The following is a 13,730-nucleotide window of genomic DNA, read 5'->3' on the forward strand; positions in this document are numbered from 1 at the left end:
AACTGGGGAAGCTGGGGGAACAGTAACAATTCTCTGCACACCTTTGCAACTTTTCTGTGAATCTCAAGTTATTCCAAAATAAAGTTTTAAAACTAAAGAAAAAAATATCCCCACAAAGAAATCTCCAGGGCCAGAGGGCTTCCCTGGTGAATTGCATCAAATTTTTAAGAAAAAAATAATAATAGCAATGTTACATAAACTCTTTCAGAATATAGAAGAAGAGGTGACATTTCCAAAGGTATTTGATAAAGCCAGAAGGAACCTGACAAAGACATTACAGAAAATTCAAGATCAATATTTCTCATGAACATAAACACAGAAAACCCAAGTGATATATATATGTGTGTGTGTGTGTGTGTGTGTATTATATATACATAATTGTATATATTTATATATTATGCATATAGGTGTTTATATATTATTATATATTTATATATTAACATATATATGTATAATATATATCTATATATGTAATTCATAAATATAGAGATATATGATATATAAATATGTATATAAAATACATTATGACTGTGTTGGGTCATAGGGCTTCAGATGAAGGTGAAGGTGGTCAAAAGGCACAAATTTCTTACTGTAAGATAAGTAAGTTCTAGGGATGTAATGTACAGCATGGTGACCGTAGTTAACAATACCATACAGCATATTTGAAAGTGGTTAAGAGAACAGATCTTAAAAGTTCTCAACACAAGAAAAAATGTAACTATGTGAGGTGATGGATGGGAACTAGACTTATTTTGGTAATTATTTTGCTATGTACAAGTATCAAATTACATGGTACACCGTAAGCTGATATGATGTTATGTGCCAATTACATCTCAATAAGAGTGGAAAAAATAAAATTAAAAAATTTAAGAAAATTAAATTATGACTAAGTTAGGCTTATCCCAGAAATGCAACGTTGCTTTGACATTTAGAAATCAATCAGTGTATCAGAGAAAAACAAATACCATAAGATTTCAATCAGATGTGGAATTTAAAAAACACTATGACTATGGGCTTATCATTACGTAAGGATCCTCTTTATCAAAATAATACTTTTTGCTAGGAAGTCCCCTTGTCTGATGTTAATGCGACTAGATCGTATTGGAGATTGGTGAGGGGTGGGTGTTGACTGGGGAGAACAGGGGAAATTTTTCTGGAATGATGGTGATGTTCTACATCTTGCCAGGGATTTGGGTCACATAGATGGATACAACGTTAAAATTCCTGAATAACATACTCAGGATCTGTGCATTTCAATCTATGTAAATTTTACCTAGAAAATCCACAAATATTGAATTCTGGTTAATTATATAAATGCTTAAGTGCTTCAAGGTGAAGTATACTGATGTCTTCAATTTACTCTGAAATGCAAAAAAATAGATTGATGGGTGCATAAAGGAATACAGATCTGTGGTGAAGCAAATATGGCCAAATGTTAATTGTGGATCTAGTGAGTAGATACAGGATTGCTCCCATTAAAATTCATTCAACCTTCCTGTATGTTAGAAAATTTTCATAATAAAATGTTCGGAGAATTCGAAGACTAGAGGATCTCTATGGAGGATAACTTTTTCTAAACTTAGAAAGCTATTTTGTCCTGTATCAGTGTTTCTCAGAGGGTGGTCTTTGCCTCACCCACTTACTTAGACCCATGGAAGGAACTAACCTACTGAAGTTTAAGAACTAATGTTCTAGATCCCTGTCCTGCAGGATTTCACTCCACACCCAGAGCTTCAAATGCTACTTCATCACAAACTCCCAAATCTTGATCTTTCTTAAGCTCCAGTTCCTCTTGGGCTGGGAATTGCCACCGGTCTCACAGGTGACTTAAACTTACCAAACCCCACATTGGACTCATTTTCCTATCCCTACTTTCCAATCTCACTCTCCAACCCTATCCAACATTCTGTCAGGGAACTTCCACCCACGTGAGCAAACCAGAGAACTGGTGGGCCGGGGGTGGGGCAGGGGGCGGTCATCCTAGACCCCTCCTTCCCTTCATTTCAGGTGACAATACAGTGGGTCACTGACTTGGCTTCTAAAACTTGGCTTCACATCACTCTTTGCCCTATGAGCTGCCTTAGTTCAGCTGTCATGATGCTGTACCTTTTGAGCTTTCTCCAGGAGGGGAGGACCTCAAAATACTACAGGCAGCAAGAAGGGTTAGGGGCTGTAGCATTATGACAAGTAGGCAGAGGTTAAGTAATGTGCCCCAGGGCATACCACTGGGAGGTGCTCAAGTGAAAATCTGAACGCAGTAATCTGGCTCCAGAGTCTGTTTAAACCATTATTTGCTGTAAACAAAAATGGGGTTTTTCTTTTTGTGTGTTGAGAGTCAACTACTGTTCTGTTACTAGAGTTAACACTAGCTGCTGTAACAGATAAATCCCCAGGTCTCGACAGCTCACTGTAACAAAAATTCCTCCCATCCCAATGCTCTCTCTTCAAGGCAGTGATAGAGAACCCAGGTTCCTTCCATTGTGACTTTCCCATCTTCAGTACATGCCAGTGTGTCTAGCCAGAGAGGGAAAGAGCTCATAGGATTAAGTGAGATGTTTTTACAGACCTGGTCTGGGAATGGCAAAGGTTACTTTTCACCAAGTGTGCCCCCAGCTGTGTGCCTAGAGGAAAAGGAAACGGAGTTAAGTACCTAAGAGTTTTTGTCAAAATCTAATTGCTCTTAATTCTGATTTACTCAAGGAAGATTGAGCATCATTTCTATACTTCAATTTATGCTGGCATATTATGCTTTTCAAAAAATATCTATCCATAGCCAGACATTGCACAAAATTTAGAACCTCCTCTTTCTCAAAAAGAATATACAATTGGGAGTCATATACTTATATATGTAGATATAAATAAACTTGGCAATTATTAAAACACTATATGTAATCCACATCTTATTCACAAATTGGCTCAAAATTTTTACGTGTTAGAAAGTAGACTAAAAACAAAAACAAAAACAAACCCAACCCCACCCAAAATGGTGTCAAAATACTTGGAAGTACCCTCATTAATTCACATTCAGTATTACTAGAAAGTAAATCAAATTTTCTAAGTCCTTCCAGATTTTTAAACTTAAAAAAAAAAACTTAATAAAAAACAACAACAAAAAAAGCCAAGATGAAGCCCTCTAGAGGAAAAAAAAAAATTCTCCAGAGAACCTAAAAATGGGTATTGTATGGGTTATGTCCATCCCATTAAGTATCTATTTTAGGTAAATGACATGGAATTGACTTCCAGAAAAAGGGAATTTCAGATAACTTTTGTTTGTTTCCCTTTAAAAGGACCTGTATAATATGGCAATGACCTTTTAAAGCTACCACTTACCAACCACCATGTGACAGGTTCTGTGCTGAGTGCCCTCTACGCATTATCTTATTTCAACCTCATACCCATAAGTACTTACTAAAAAGGCCCATCATAAAATGGATACAGGAATAAAAATCAAAACAGTCTCAAGCCAAAAATTTACCGGTTTTCAACGTCTACTGACCTCAAGGTGAGCTACCAAAGGATAAGGAAAACAAAAATCTAGAAATAAGCCTATGACGACGTTTGGAAAATTGACCCGTTTTAATTTTTTAAAAACAAAAAAAACACAACACAACATCCAATTATTTTTACCATCTACAATTCAGTTATATCCAAACATTCTAAGACCAAACAGAGTCCCCTGGCCAGAAGCGGGGGCTGAGGACGAGATGCTGAAGACACACGAAGGTGAATGCTAGAGGTGACAGTCCCAGCTGCAGGTCACAGGTCTTCCAACACGCACAGGCGCCTTTTAGCTCACAGTTTGTTCACATGTCTTACAGGAAGCTCTTTCAATTTCATCCCAGACACCAGATTTCTTCAATGATACACAGCTCCACATTTGTGTTTCCATCCAATTGACGGGAATAAAAAGCAATTTTTGTTTTTGTCTTGTTTTGGTAGCGCACAGAGGTAAAACTATCCGCCAGATTCCTTTAGTAATAAATGAGGAAAGGAGAGGTAAGAAAAGATCTGGGCTGTGCTGGGTGCTGGTTTCTACTTGTCCCTTTAATGTTGACTTCTGAAGTGTTAAATCACACTCATGCCACTACAATGATTAGTAATAGTAATCTTTTTGCAGATGATAAAAAGGAAAAATACCCAATGGACATAAAAATGGTCAAAAAGATTTTACTGCAGGTCAATTTTTTCCCCCCAAAGAAGATACAAAATGAACATCTAATTGGCATGGTAACTCCGTTAGACATTCCAATTCACCCAGTTGCTTGTTTGCCATAGAAGTAAGTTTGATTAGTAATGTTATAACAGTGACCAGATGTGTTAATGGCAGCTTATTTGAGGTCCATCAATCCTTGGAATACGTGTAAGGAAGCATGGCTGTCGTTCTCTGACTGCCCACATCTGAACACATTCAGCTACCATGGAAACTACAAAGGAAGGAAAAATATATTTATTCCAAGATTCATGTACTGGGATTTTTTCAGCGCCCTTTCTTCTATAAAGCCCCGGAGTGGTGATAATGTGCTAGGGACTGCTGTGTTTCCCGGCATGAGCTCCCATCCTCTGAGGGTCCTGAGAAGGATAGTGGATTGGTCCTGGAGCCCTCATGAAAGGAGGGGGTGGTCCCATTGGGTGGAACATGTGTGGCCCAAAACCTGCAGACAGGAGAGGACAAATTTGTTAGGCTTGCAGTTTCCTTGACAACCTTTCAAACCTCTGAATCTTTCTAAGGTCAAAACCACCTACACAGAAACCATACTGACAAAGGGCTTCAGAACATGTCAGTCACAGAACTGCTTAGGAACGTATGTATACCTGTAATACCTCCCTGTTTTTAGAAACCTGTCCCCTCACACCAGGTCAAAAGAAAACTCCACAGGACTCAAGATATCTGCTAATATGTCATCTGAACCTTTGGTGTCTATCGAACATGCCACCCGTACTGGACAGGATCCAATCAGGATTTGGGAGGGGAGGAAGAAATCAGGTGGAGGCAAAAATCAGGTGGAGGCAAGACCCTGTCCCCACCACCAACAATGCTTTATCCTCAAATGGAGGGTGTTCAGAAAGCAGGACTTCATTAAAGAGGATGGGGACTCTGCCGCAGGAGAACCGGGCACTTATGATTTACCTACACTCTTCACATGGTCACTGGCAGCTTCTAGAGCAACGCGATACTGGAACCATTTATTACTGTTCCCTCCACATCCGCTAAAGATAAAGCCATATGTAACTTGAGCCAAAATTTAACTTAATTATAAGACCAAGGACACTATTTAGTTCATCTGACACATTTTTTGTAAAAAGACTTACTGAATTTACAGCCTGACACAAGCTCTCTATCTTAGAGACAGGTAATGAATGCTTTATACAATGACACATACATCCACTTGAAGCAATGGCACTCTAGGACATCAGTTAGGATTTAGTTTAAAACAGGGGACACACTGATGATAGATCAGTGTAATCCAGTAACTCCCATTCTGATATACATACACTCAGATCTTTAGAACACTGGCAACTTTTCCCTCGTTGGCAGGCCAGGAAAAAAGAAATCAAAGATCAGGGTCCCTAACAAATCAGGTTTACTTGCAGATTTCTATGGGGCAAACTCAAAGAATTTAGACATAATAATGAGGTGTGAAGACAGACTCTCACAAGGATTTTTCTAGGCTAAGTTAGCCTTATTTACTGACAAGGACTATGGACGTTACCTGGGGGAGGGGGCGGGGCAATACCAGGAGGTGGGGGCAGTGCGATGTTCACTACAGCTGGAGGTCCACTGGGAGGGAGGTTGAAGTAGTTGGCAGAAGCTTCTTCTTCCGCTGCAGGAGGAGGAGGAAGAGCTGCAGAACAGAAAAGAGGCAACAGTCAGAGGGAAGATGATTGTGTAACATCATCTCCCCCTCCTGTAAAATCCTGGGCTGCTGCTGGGAGAAAAGGGCTGCTGCGGGAGCCGGAAGCGAGCCAGCAGGCCTCTCCTCGCACTGAGGAACGTCAGGGCGGTGTGAGCCCCTGACGTGAGCAAGCCCCTGGGCGGGCACGAAGTCTGCACTCACCTCCTGGCAGTCCTGGGACAGGCTCAAGCTTGATTCCGGAGTCTGTGGTTCCGTCCTTCTCTTTTTCTTTTCCTCTGGCTGCCTGGGACCTGGGAGACACACAACATCAGCACTAGGTCCCACCTTCTCTCATAGCCCTGCTCCCAGGTTTCTCAGTCAAGCGGAGATCCTTCATCCCCGCCTCCTCTTCGGCAAATACTCCTTCTCCATAAAGGCCACAGTGCAGAGCGGTAAAAGCAACTGTTTTAATGCCAGAAAGACCTGGACTCAAAATCTGCAGGGAACGTATGGATGAGAAGAGGCGACCTCTGTGTGCCCGGCACAGGGCTGACTTCGCACACCGGAAGCACTTGGTCTGGGGGTGCCGCTGCTCTTCGAGATCCCCTTCCTGCTTCACAGTCAGAAACCTGTCCTCCCTCTGAACCTCCAGGGCCTTTCACCCGAGCCTCTCTTTCACAATCATCACTTTCAAACTGGAATTAGCTTTCCTTCTCCACTGGACAACGGGCCTCTGGAGGGTGGACTCTAGGTCTAATGCATTTGTAAACCCTCAAATCCACTTTTCATATCCTGGCATCACATCAGAACTGTAACAGCTGGTCATAAAAAACATGAACCTTCAAAGGAGTAGATTACTACATCAGAACCCTGAATGAATTTCCAAAGCAGGACTTTCCCAATGTCACAAGATTGAAGTGTTAGAAAATGAAGACTTCTTTTTAATAGTCCTACTGATCTACATCTATTCACCAGAAACATCCTAGTCCCCAGATAATGGAACGCTTTCTTGAAAATGCCTACGAAGGTATTTTAAAGGGGTCTAACGCTCACCTTCCCCATTTCACGTTGAGTCTGCGGCCATTGACAATCAACTTATTAAAGGACTTCTCCGCAGCCACCTCTGCAGCCTGCCTCGTGGCAAACTGGATGAACGCACACTGCTGTCTCTGCACGACAGTGATGGTCCGGATTTCCCCGAACTGGTAGAAGTGATTTCTGAAGGGACACAGGCAGAGAAACGGGAGAGTTAATGGACGTACTCCAGGCGGTTGTGATGGATTATCCACTCTTCCGCTGACTCACGAGGCAGGTGGCCCCGTGGTTATCTGTCTAACCACCTGCAGGTAGTCCCCCCAATACCCTGCCCTACTGTGGGTGCTACTCACTGAGAGTTTAAAAAAAAAAATGAGTAAAACATGGTTTACTAGTATCTCAGAGGTTTTTTGCCTGGAGGAAAAAGGGCCCCAGCGGGTTCCTTAGGGACCTAAGGCCGAAATAAGGGTCTGGCAAACTATAGCCCCCACGGCTCATGAACCAAGAACATTTAAAAGTTATATTAAGGTTTTAAAATAACGACAGTGACAATGACGATGACAATGAAACAAAAGGGAGGAGGAGCAGGGAAATATCTGACATTGCAGGGATGGCCTAGCTCACACAGACCAGGTGTAATAGAGAAGGCCACGGAGGGCGTGTTACATGCTTATAGGAGATTCCTCTTCATTTATCTCTTTGCAAGAGGTAATTTCCATCACTATCTATCCAGAAGTGCCATCCAGCCAAGCAAAATACAAGCCAAGGATAATACAAATACATCAAATACAAATCTCTCTAAAAAGTTAACAATTTAAACCATACGAGTTTTGTAATTGCCAAGTTCTCCCTCCTTGACATAATTAATCACACTTGGATACGTGCTGTAGTTTAGAAATTCTTATTGGCTATTAGATCAAACAGAATCTCATGTAGGGGCACCTGGGTGGCTCAGTCAGTTAAGTATCCAACTCTTGATTTAAGATCAAGTCATGATCTCAAGGTTGTGAGATCAAGCCCCATGTCAGCGACATGCTGAGTGTGGAGCCTGCTTAAGTTTCTCTCTCTCCCTCTCTGCTCCTCATTCCCCTTATTCCCGCTCACAGCCTCTCCAAAAAAAAAAAAAAAAAAGAATCTCATGTAATCATTACTATACGCAAGGATCAAGGATCAAGTAAGCACTGTTAGCTGATGAACATTACTACTCCGACATCAGAAAGGATAATTTTATAAAGATTCTAGTCAGCATGATACTAACTATAGAGTGGCTAAAGAAAAAATGTACTTCGTACCAAATTATCATGCTTGCCTGTGTTTTTGCCAAAAAAGTATTCCAGGGCAGTTAAAAGCAGAAAGAGCTCATGAAATTTTATCTACAAACCTTAGATCAGTCTCAGTAATGGTATCGCCCAGGCCACCAACATACAACGTGGTGATAGTCTTGTCCTCTGGTGGGTCCAGGCGAGGCATTGTTGAAGCCCTCTTTAGAAGCTTATCTGCCACAGGATCATTGATTCCATAATATCGGTCTTTAATGTTCTGATCAGCAAGGGGGTCATCTGGATCTGTTGGCTTCTCATGTCTATGGTTCAGGAAAGAACAGTGCATTAAGGAGAAACGAAGGAAAATAATTTATAGGTATCACCCAATAGTAGCTACATACACATACCCAGAAATGCCTTTTGAACTAGAAACCAGTCATCCCAAAACATAATTATCACGACAGAGCTAATACCAAAGGAATTATTGTATTACACAAAGACTTGCCAGCCTCCTAAAAGCCATTTAAATGGTCATCTAAGGTAACAGAGTTTCTTTATCAAGAAATTGGCACAATCCGTTTCAAAACAAAAAGTAACCAAAATATGGTTACCCTTCTCTAGGTCAATGGTTCTTAATGTATCTGAGGTCTTGCATGCCATTGACGGTCTCATTAAAACTATGGGCCAGGCCCAGAAAAAAGCACAGATAATTATTTTTGTGGGTGTAAGGTGAATCAACCCCAAATCAAGAACTCCTAGGCCAGATGCTTGGCAGGCTTGACTGAAACATACTCACAAACCTTTGAGAGGCCTGGCCTTCACCGGACTTCAACTACACATGTACACCCTGACAGCGATGACTTAGCTCCCAGGTAGAAACTTTTAGAGTCAACACATGGCATAACAACTTAGTTTCCCAAGGCTTTTATGAGTAGAAGTCCCATTACAAATAAAAACAGTAATTTCAACAAGCTCTTCTAAATGTAATAGCCCTAAGATGTGACATTTATCATACTAGTTATATAAACCTATAGATTTTAAATCAGAAATAGTCATTTCTTAAATGACTAAGTATCTGAAAGCCAATAATAAAAGTGCAATTCAGCTCTTGCCTGTATGGGCACTCCTCTCCTCTTTTACATTCTCCTTTTACCCAGAAGGAGCAAATGTGGGGTCGATTCCTCTTGTAGTAGGGTGTGGTCCGGGCCAGCTTGAGCAACATGTCACTGGTGGAGGTGGCTTTCCCCAACATGCCAACTGGCCGCGTTCCATCAGAGTTAGAAATCTATAGAGGGATGACAAGTTCAAAAGATAAATTGGATAGACTGTGTCAAACCACTAGGATTCTACCAAATATAAAATTACATCAAGAAAGCGGCAGCATACTTCTCTCTCCATATTCTGCGTGTAGTACTCTTTGTTAACATCTGACTTTGGCATGTCATCCTTAAAAGATAATCCCGCATCACGGACCTGGATGGGCAGGCCTAGCACAAAGGAAAAGAGGAAAAACCCTCAAGATATATTTTAAAACAAATCCATACTCAACTGCACGTGGAATACAACGTCATTACTCCCTTTTCCAGCTTCCTAGGTATCAGACGCTTTATTTTTATTCAAAATCTTTATTGCTGTCAGGCCAAAACTACCACAGAGCATTCTATGAAAATGTCCAAATTCCTGAGCTGTCATGAAATTTGAAATCAATGTTTTAGAACATATTTTAGATGAGTAACATTTTGTTACGGTCAGACTTGACCCGTAGTGAATAACAGCTTATATAATAAACAATAGCTTTTATTACAACAGCGTTTAAAATAAATGTAAAAAGTACGTTGTTGTTGTTTTTTTAAGATTATTTATCTATTTATTTGACAGAGAGAAAAAGTGTGCGCATACACCCGTGCACAGGCAGCGGGAGAAGAAGGCAGAGGGAGAGGGAGAAGCAGCTCCACGGAAGCTCATTCCCAAGACCCTGCATTCATGACCTGAGGCAAAGGCAGACGCTTAACCCACTGAGCCACCCAGGCGCCCCACAAGTGAGCTACTTTTAAGCCCGTCTTACAGATCCTCTGGATAGCCACACGCACGTAAGGATCACAGTATTCTGGAACCAGAACACTTTTAACAAATATATAAATAATATTAAACAGTATGTGACCAGGACTTCGATTAGCAGCTATCTTTCTGAACTTAACATACATATAAACTTATTTTTCCATTTTATTTTATTGTATAGTAGCAACTCTTATTGAAAAAGTATTTTTTCCATGAACAAAAAGTCACCTGTAGGTAAAAACAACAACAACAACAACAACAAAAAAAAACCCTCAAAAGCAGTTACTCTTAAAATAGAAGCAGTCTCGGTCTATCAGTCCTAAAAATACAGTTGAGACAAAAACCTAAAACACAATTAGCTGTTGCTTCTGGTAAGGATTGTGGGAAAGAGCTTTGAATCTTGAAAGAAGCCCAACGCAAAGAAATTACGAAGCACAGGAACGATGTCTTCCTTTCATTTTGGCTATAGGGATGTACATGAGAGAGATGTGGGCCAATTCTGATCAATTCCCAACTTTTCCTTAAATTCCTCCTATTGTTCAGAAGGGCTCTAGAATGGCCTAGTATGACTCTCCTCTTCTAGGAAAAGTAGAGCACAGCGGGCACTCCAAAGTGGGGTCAGAACCAGAGGGGGGTGAGAAATGGGAAACAAAAAGATCGGTTTGTCATCTAGGACACCTGCATCTACATGCTTTCAGATCTGTTACACAGGGCAGACATACCATATTCCAGATCCAAGAGGCAGGTCTGACAGACATTCTTCAATTTACTGCAGGTCTGGCACACTTCAGTTTTCTTGAAACGCATGCGGACCCCGGGGCACCAGCGAAACACTGTGAATGGCCTGGCACAGATCTGGAAAGCAAAATGAGAGCCAGAGCATTAATGGTGCTGATCTGGACAATAAGGCCATGAGACTTAATAACAATGGGAGACCGAAAGGAAAGATCCTTGACTCTACGGTTTAAAGGAGACCCTAGCAACCATGTAGTCTAAATACCATCTGATGTTTCAATCCCAGTTACAACACCCTTCCCCAGGAGTTAAAAAATTCATATAGTACAGAAATGAAATATGCAAAAGTCAAAGTCCTCCCAACACCAGAGATAACTACCACTAATAACAGGACCATTAATTCTTTTGGGCAGGGCAATGGGGAGTGCTATACACTCCTTTAAGAATCTTATGACAGCTATGACCTTCCTCCTCTGCTAAAACCCTTATGCGCATTGTCAGACAACACTCAGTATATCATCTCAGAGGGTTCAAAGCCCATCCACAGATACCAGGTTAAGAACCTTTACATTAGGGGTGCCTGGGTGGCTGAGTGGGTTAAAGCCTCTACCTTCGGCTCGGGTCATGATCCCAGGGTCCTGGGATCAGCCCCGCATCAGGCTCTCTGCTCAGCGGGTAGCCTGCTTCCTCCTCTCTCTCTCTGCCTGCCTCTCTGTCTACTTGTGTAGGCAAATAAATAAATAAAATCTTAAAAAAGAAAAAAAAAAAAAGAACCTTTACATTAAAGGGCTCACTTTCTTTCTTTTTTTTTTTTTTTTTAAGATTTTATTTATTTATGAGAGAGAGAGAGAGAGAGCACAGGCAGACAGAATGGCAGGCAGAGGCAGAGGGAGAAGCAGGCTCCCTCCCTGCAGAGCAAGGAGCCCGATGTGGGACTCGATCCCAGGACGCTGGGATCATGACCTGAGCCGAAGGCAGCTGCTTAACCAACTGAGCCACCCAGGTGTCCCAGGGCTCACTTTCTTACCTCTCACACTAAACAGTTAACAGTCAATGAGTATATAAATGATAATATGAAAGTCTATGTAGCACTGGCTTTTACTGGAGAAGCCCAGCAAGTTGAAAAGAGAAAAGGAAAATAAAATTAAATCATTATTCTTAAACAGACATACTTACTTTACATTCCTTCCCATACTTCTCTTTGGTCTGAAACAGAAAAAATAGAAAAGAGCAAGTTTACAGAAAGACAAAAATTAGATGTCTGCTCCTTCCCTAAAGACAACCCAAGAAATGTGTCTGGAGATCCCTGGCCTCCTAACAAGGTGGTGGTGGGGGACCACCTACTGGAGGTGTGGGAGAGCAGAGGTACTCTAAGCAGCTACTATGAATCACAATCTCTGAAGAATCTTAGAATCTAAGGCAAATATGTATCTTTCCACTGACACAATTCTTAGGCTCACTTCTGACTCCCAAGTTCTCTCCTAAGAATTAAAATTCCTAACAGTTCCCACAGTCCCCAAATCATGGAGGACATAGCTCTGGCCAGTCCATTTTATAAAGGTTAGTCAGGGGTAACTAGTATAGACCAACCCTGTGCAGATACTCTGTATACATACAGTCAATCAAGATCTCTGAGATCGATCACAACACAGCGTTATTCTAATCATTAAATGTTAATTACTGATTATTTTACCCTCATTTATAAGGATGGGGTTACCTTACACTAAAGAAACTACAAGGGGCAGTGGCCAAAAGGTATGTGATTAGGAGTCAGGACACCGACTATCTAGTCCTGATTCTCCTTCTACCTTGCTAAGGTTCCTGGAGTCAACATATCTGAATTTAAATCCAAGCTCCACTCCTTACCTGCCATATTGAAAAGACATAACTGTCTCTGCCTCGGGTTAACAGACCTAACTGCTAGGTAAATAAACGCTCAACAAATATTAGCTGTTATGTTATCAGTCCTAAACCTCAGGACTGCTACTGAGTTTCAAAGACAGAATAAGCATGACAGCACTTTGCAAATCGTCCTATGCTTTGGGTGAGTAAAGGAGCATCAATACTCTGGCTTGACTAAGAGAAGCATTTCATGGACAGCGTGCGAACACCACAACACTGGCAGAACCTGAATAACTTCCGTTTCACACGCGATCACTCACCATTCGGATGTACGGATTTTCTCCGAGACACGTCTGGCACAGAATGGGGAAGTCCTGGTGAAAATGGGAAATCTGGTTGAGAGCCGGGCTCCGAAGACCCTACCATCTCAGCCACACTCGCGGGGACGGGGGGAGAGGAGGCGAGAAGCGAGGGTGGGGGACACGGTGGGGCAGGAACCCCAGGTCTAGCACGGGCCAGGTCGCGGGAGGGGGCGCTGTCTGCACTTCCGGCAGGCGGCGGGAGAAAAGACCAGCGCGAAGTGCGTGGAGAGGGCAAGGGGGTGAAGCGGACTGGTCCAGGACCCTGGCTAAGCGCTCTCCCTCTAAGCCCCGAGGAGGAGGGCCGCCCTCCAGTCTCCCGCTCTGGCCGAGCAAGGCCGCAGCGCTGGCTCCTGCCCGGAATTCCCTCGGCCGCTCCACCGCCACGGCCCTGCCTGCCCGAAAGAGGCCCGGCTCCGCCGCCTCCCTCTGTCCTCCTCCGGCAGGCATACTCACCGCATCCTCCCAGTTCTGCCTGTTGTAGGTGTTGGAACCCAGAGAGGTCGCCATCTTGAGAGCGTCTGGAGGCAGCGGAGGCTTCCGAGTTGGGAAAGAGGACCGCCACAATCCCGTCAGGCCCCGAGGCTGGCTCCCGGCCCGTTGAC

General features: G+C 42.5%; 1 protein-coding gene across 4 annotated transcripts; it reads right to left on the reverse strand.

Moving 5' to 3' along the window:
• Positions 1 to 3,557: 3,557 nt before the first annotated feature.
• RBM22 (RNA binding motif protein 22) lies at positions 3,558 to 13,730 on the reverse strand. Of its 4 annotated transcripts, none has more exons than XM_032851575.1 (11): positions 13,582 to 13,730; positions 13,087 to 13,140; positions 12,101 to 12,130; positions 10,912 to 11,044; positions 9,518 to 9,618; positions 9,244 to 9,416; positions 8,251 to 8,451; positions 6,888 to 7,052; positions 6,057 to 6,145; positions 5,736 to 5,843; positions 3,558 to 4,424 (listed from the first exon to the last, which is right to left on the reverse strand). In XM_032851575.1, exons 1-11 carry the CDS (start codon positions 13,633 to 13,635, stop codon positions 4,318 to 4,320), a joined length of 1,215 nt encoding a protein of 404 aa, XP_032707466.1. In that variant the 5' UTR covers positions 13,636 to 13,730; the 3' UTR covers positions 3,558 to 4,317. The 4 variants fall into 4 exon arrangements, with proteins under 4 accessions (XP_032707466.1, XP_032707463.1, XP_032707464.1 ...); XM_032851572.1 differs by having other exon boundaries at positions 3,558 to 4,652; XM_032851573.1 differs by having other exon boundaries at positions 5,712 to 5,843.

The sequence above is a fragment of the Lontra canadensis genome, unplaced genomic scaffold (genome assembly GCF_010015895.1).
Source record: "Lontra canadensis isolate GAN:19392208 unplaced genomic scaffold, GSC_riverotter_1.0 scaffold5, whole genome shotgun sequence".
NCBI lineage: Eukaryota > Metazoa > Chordata > Mammalia > Carnivora > Mustelidae > Lontra > Lontra canadensis.

What these genes read in the sequence shown, in the direction of transcription:
- RBM22 (XM_032851571.1), bottom strand. Translation starts at nt 13,635, where the DNA reads ATGGCGACCTCTCTGGGTTCCAACACCTACAACAGGCAGAACTGGGAG. An exon ending in GGCAGAACTGGGAGGATGCG is followed by an intron (nt 13,141 to 13,581) that starts GTGAGTATGCCT and finishes CATTTTCACCAG; the next exon opens with GACTTCCCCATTCTGTGCCA. An exon ending in CGCAGAATATGGAGAGAGAA is followed by an intron (nt 9,417 to 9,517) that starts GTATGCTGCCGC and finishes ATCCCTCTATAG; the next exon opens with ATTTCTAACTCTGATGGAAC.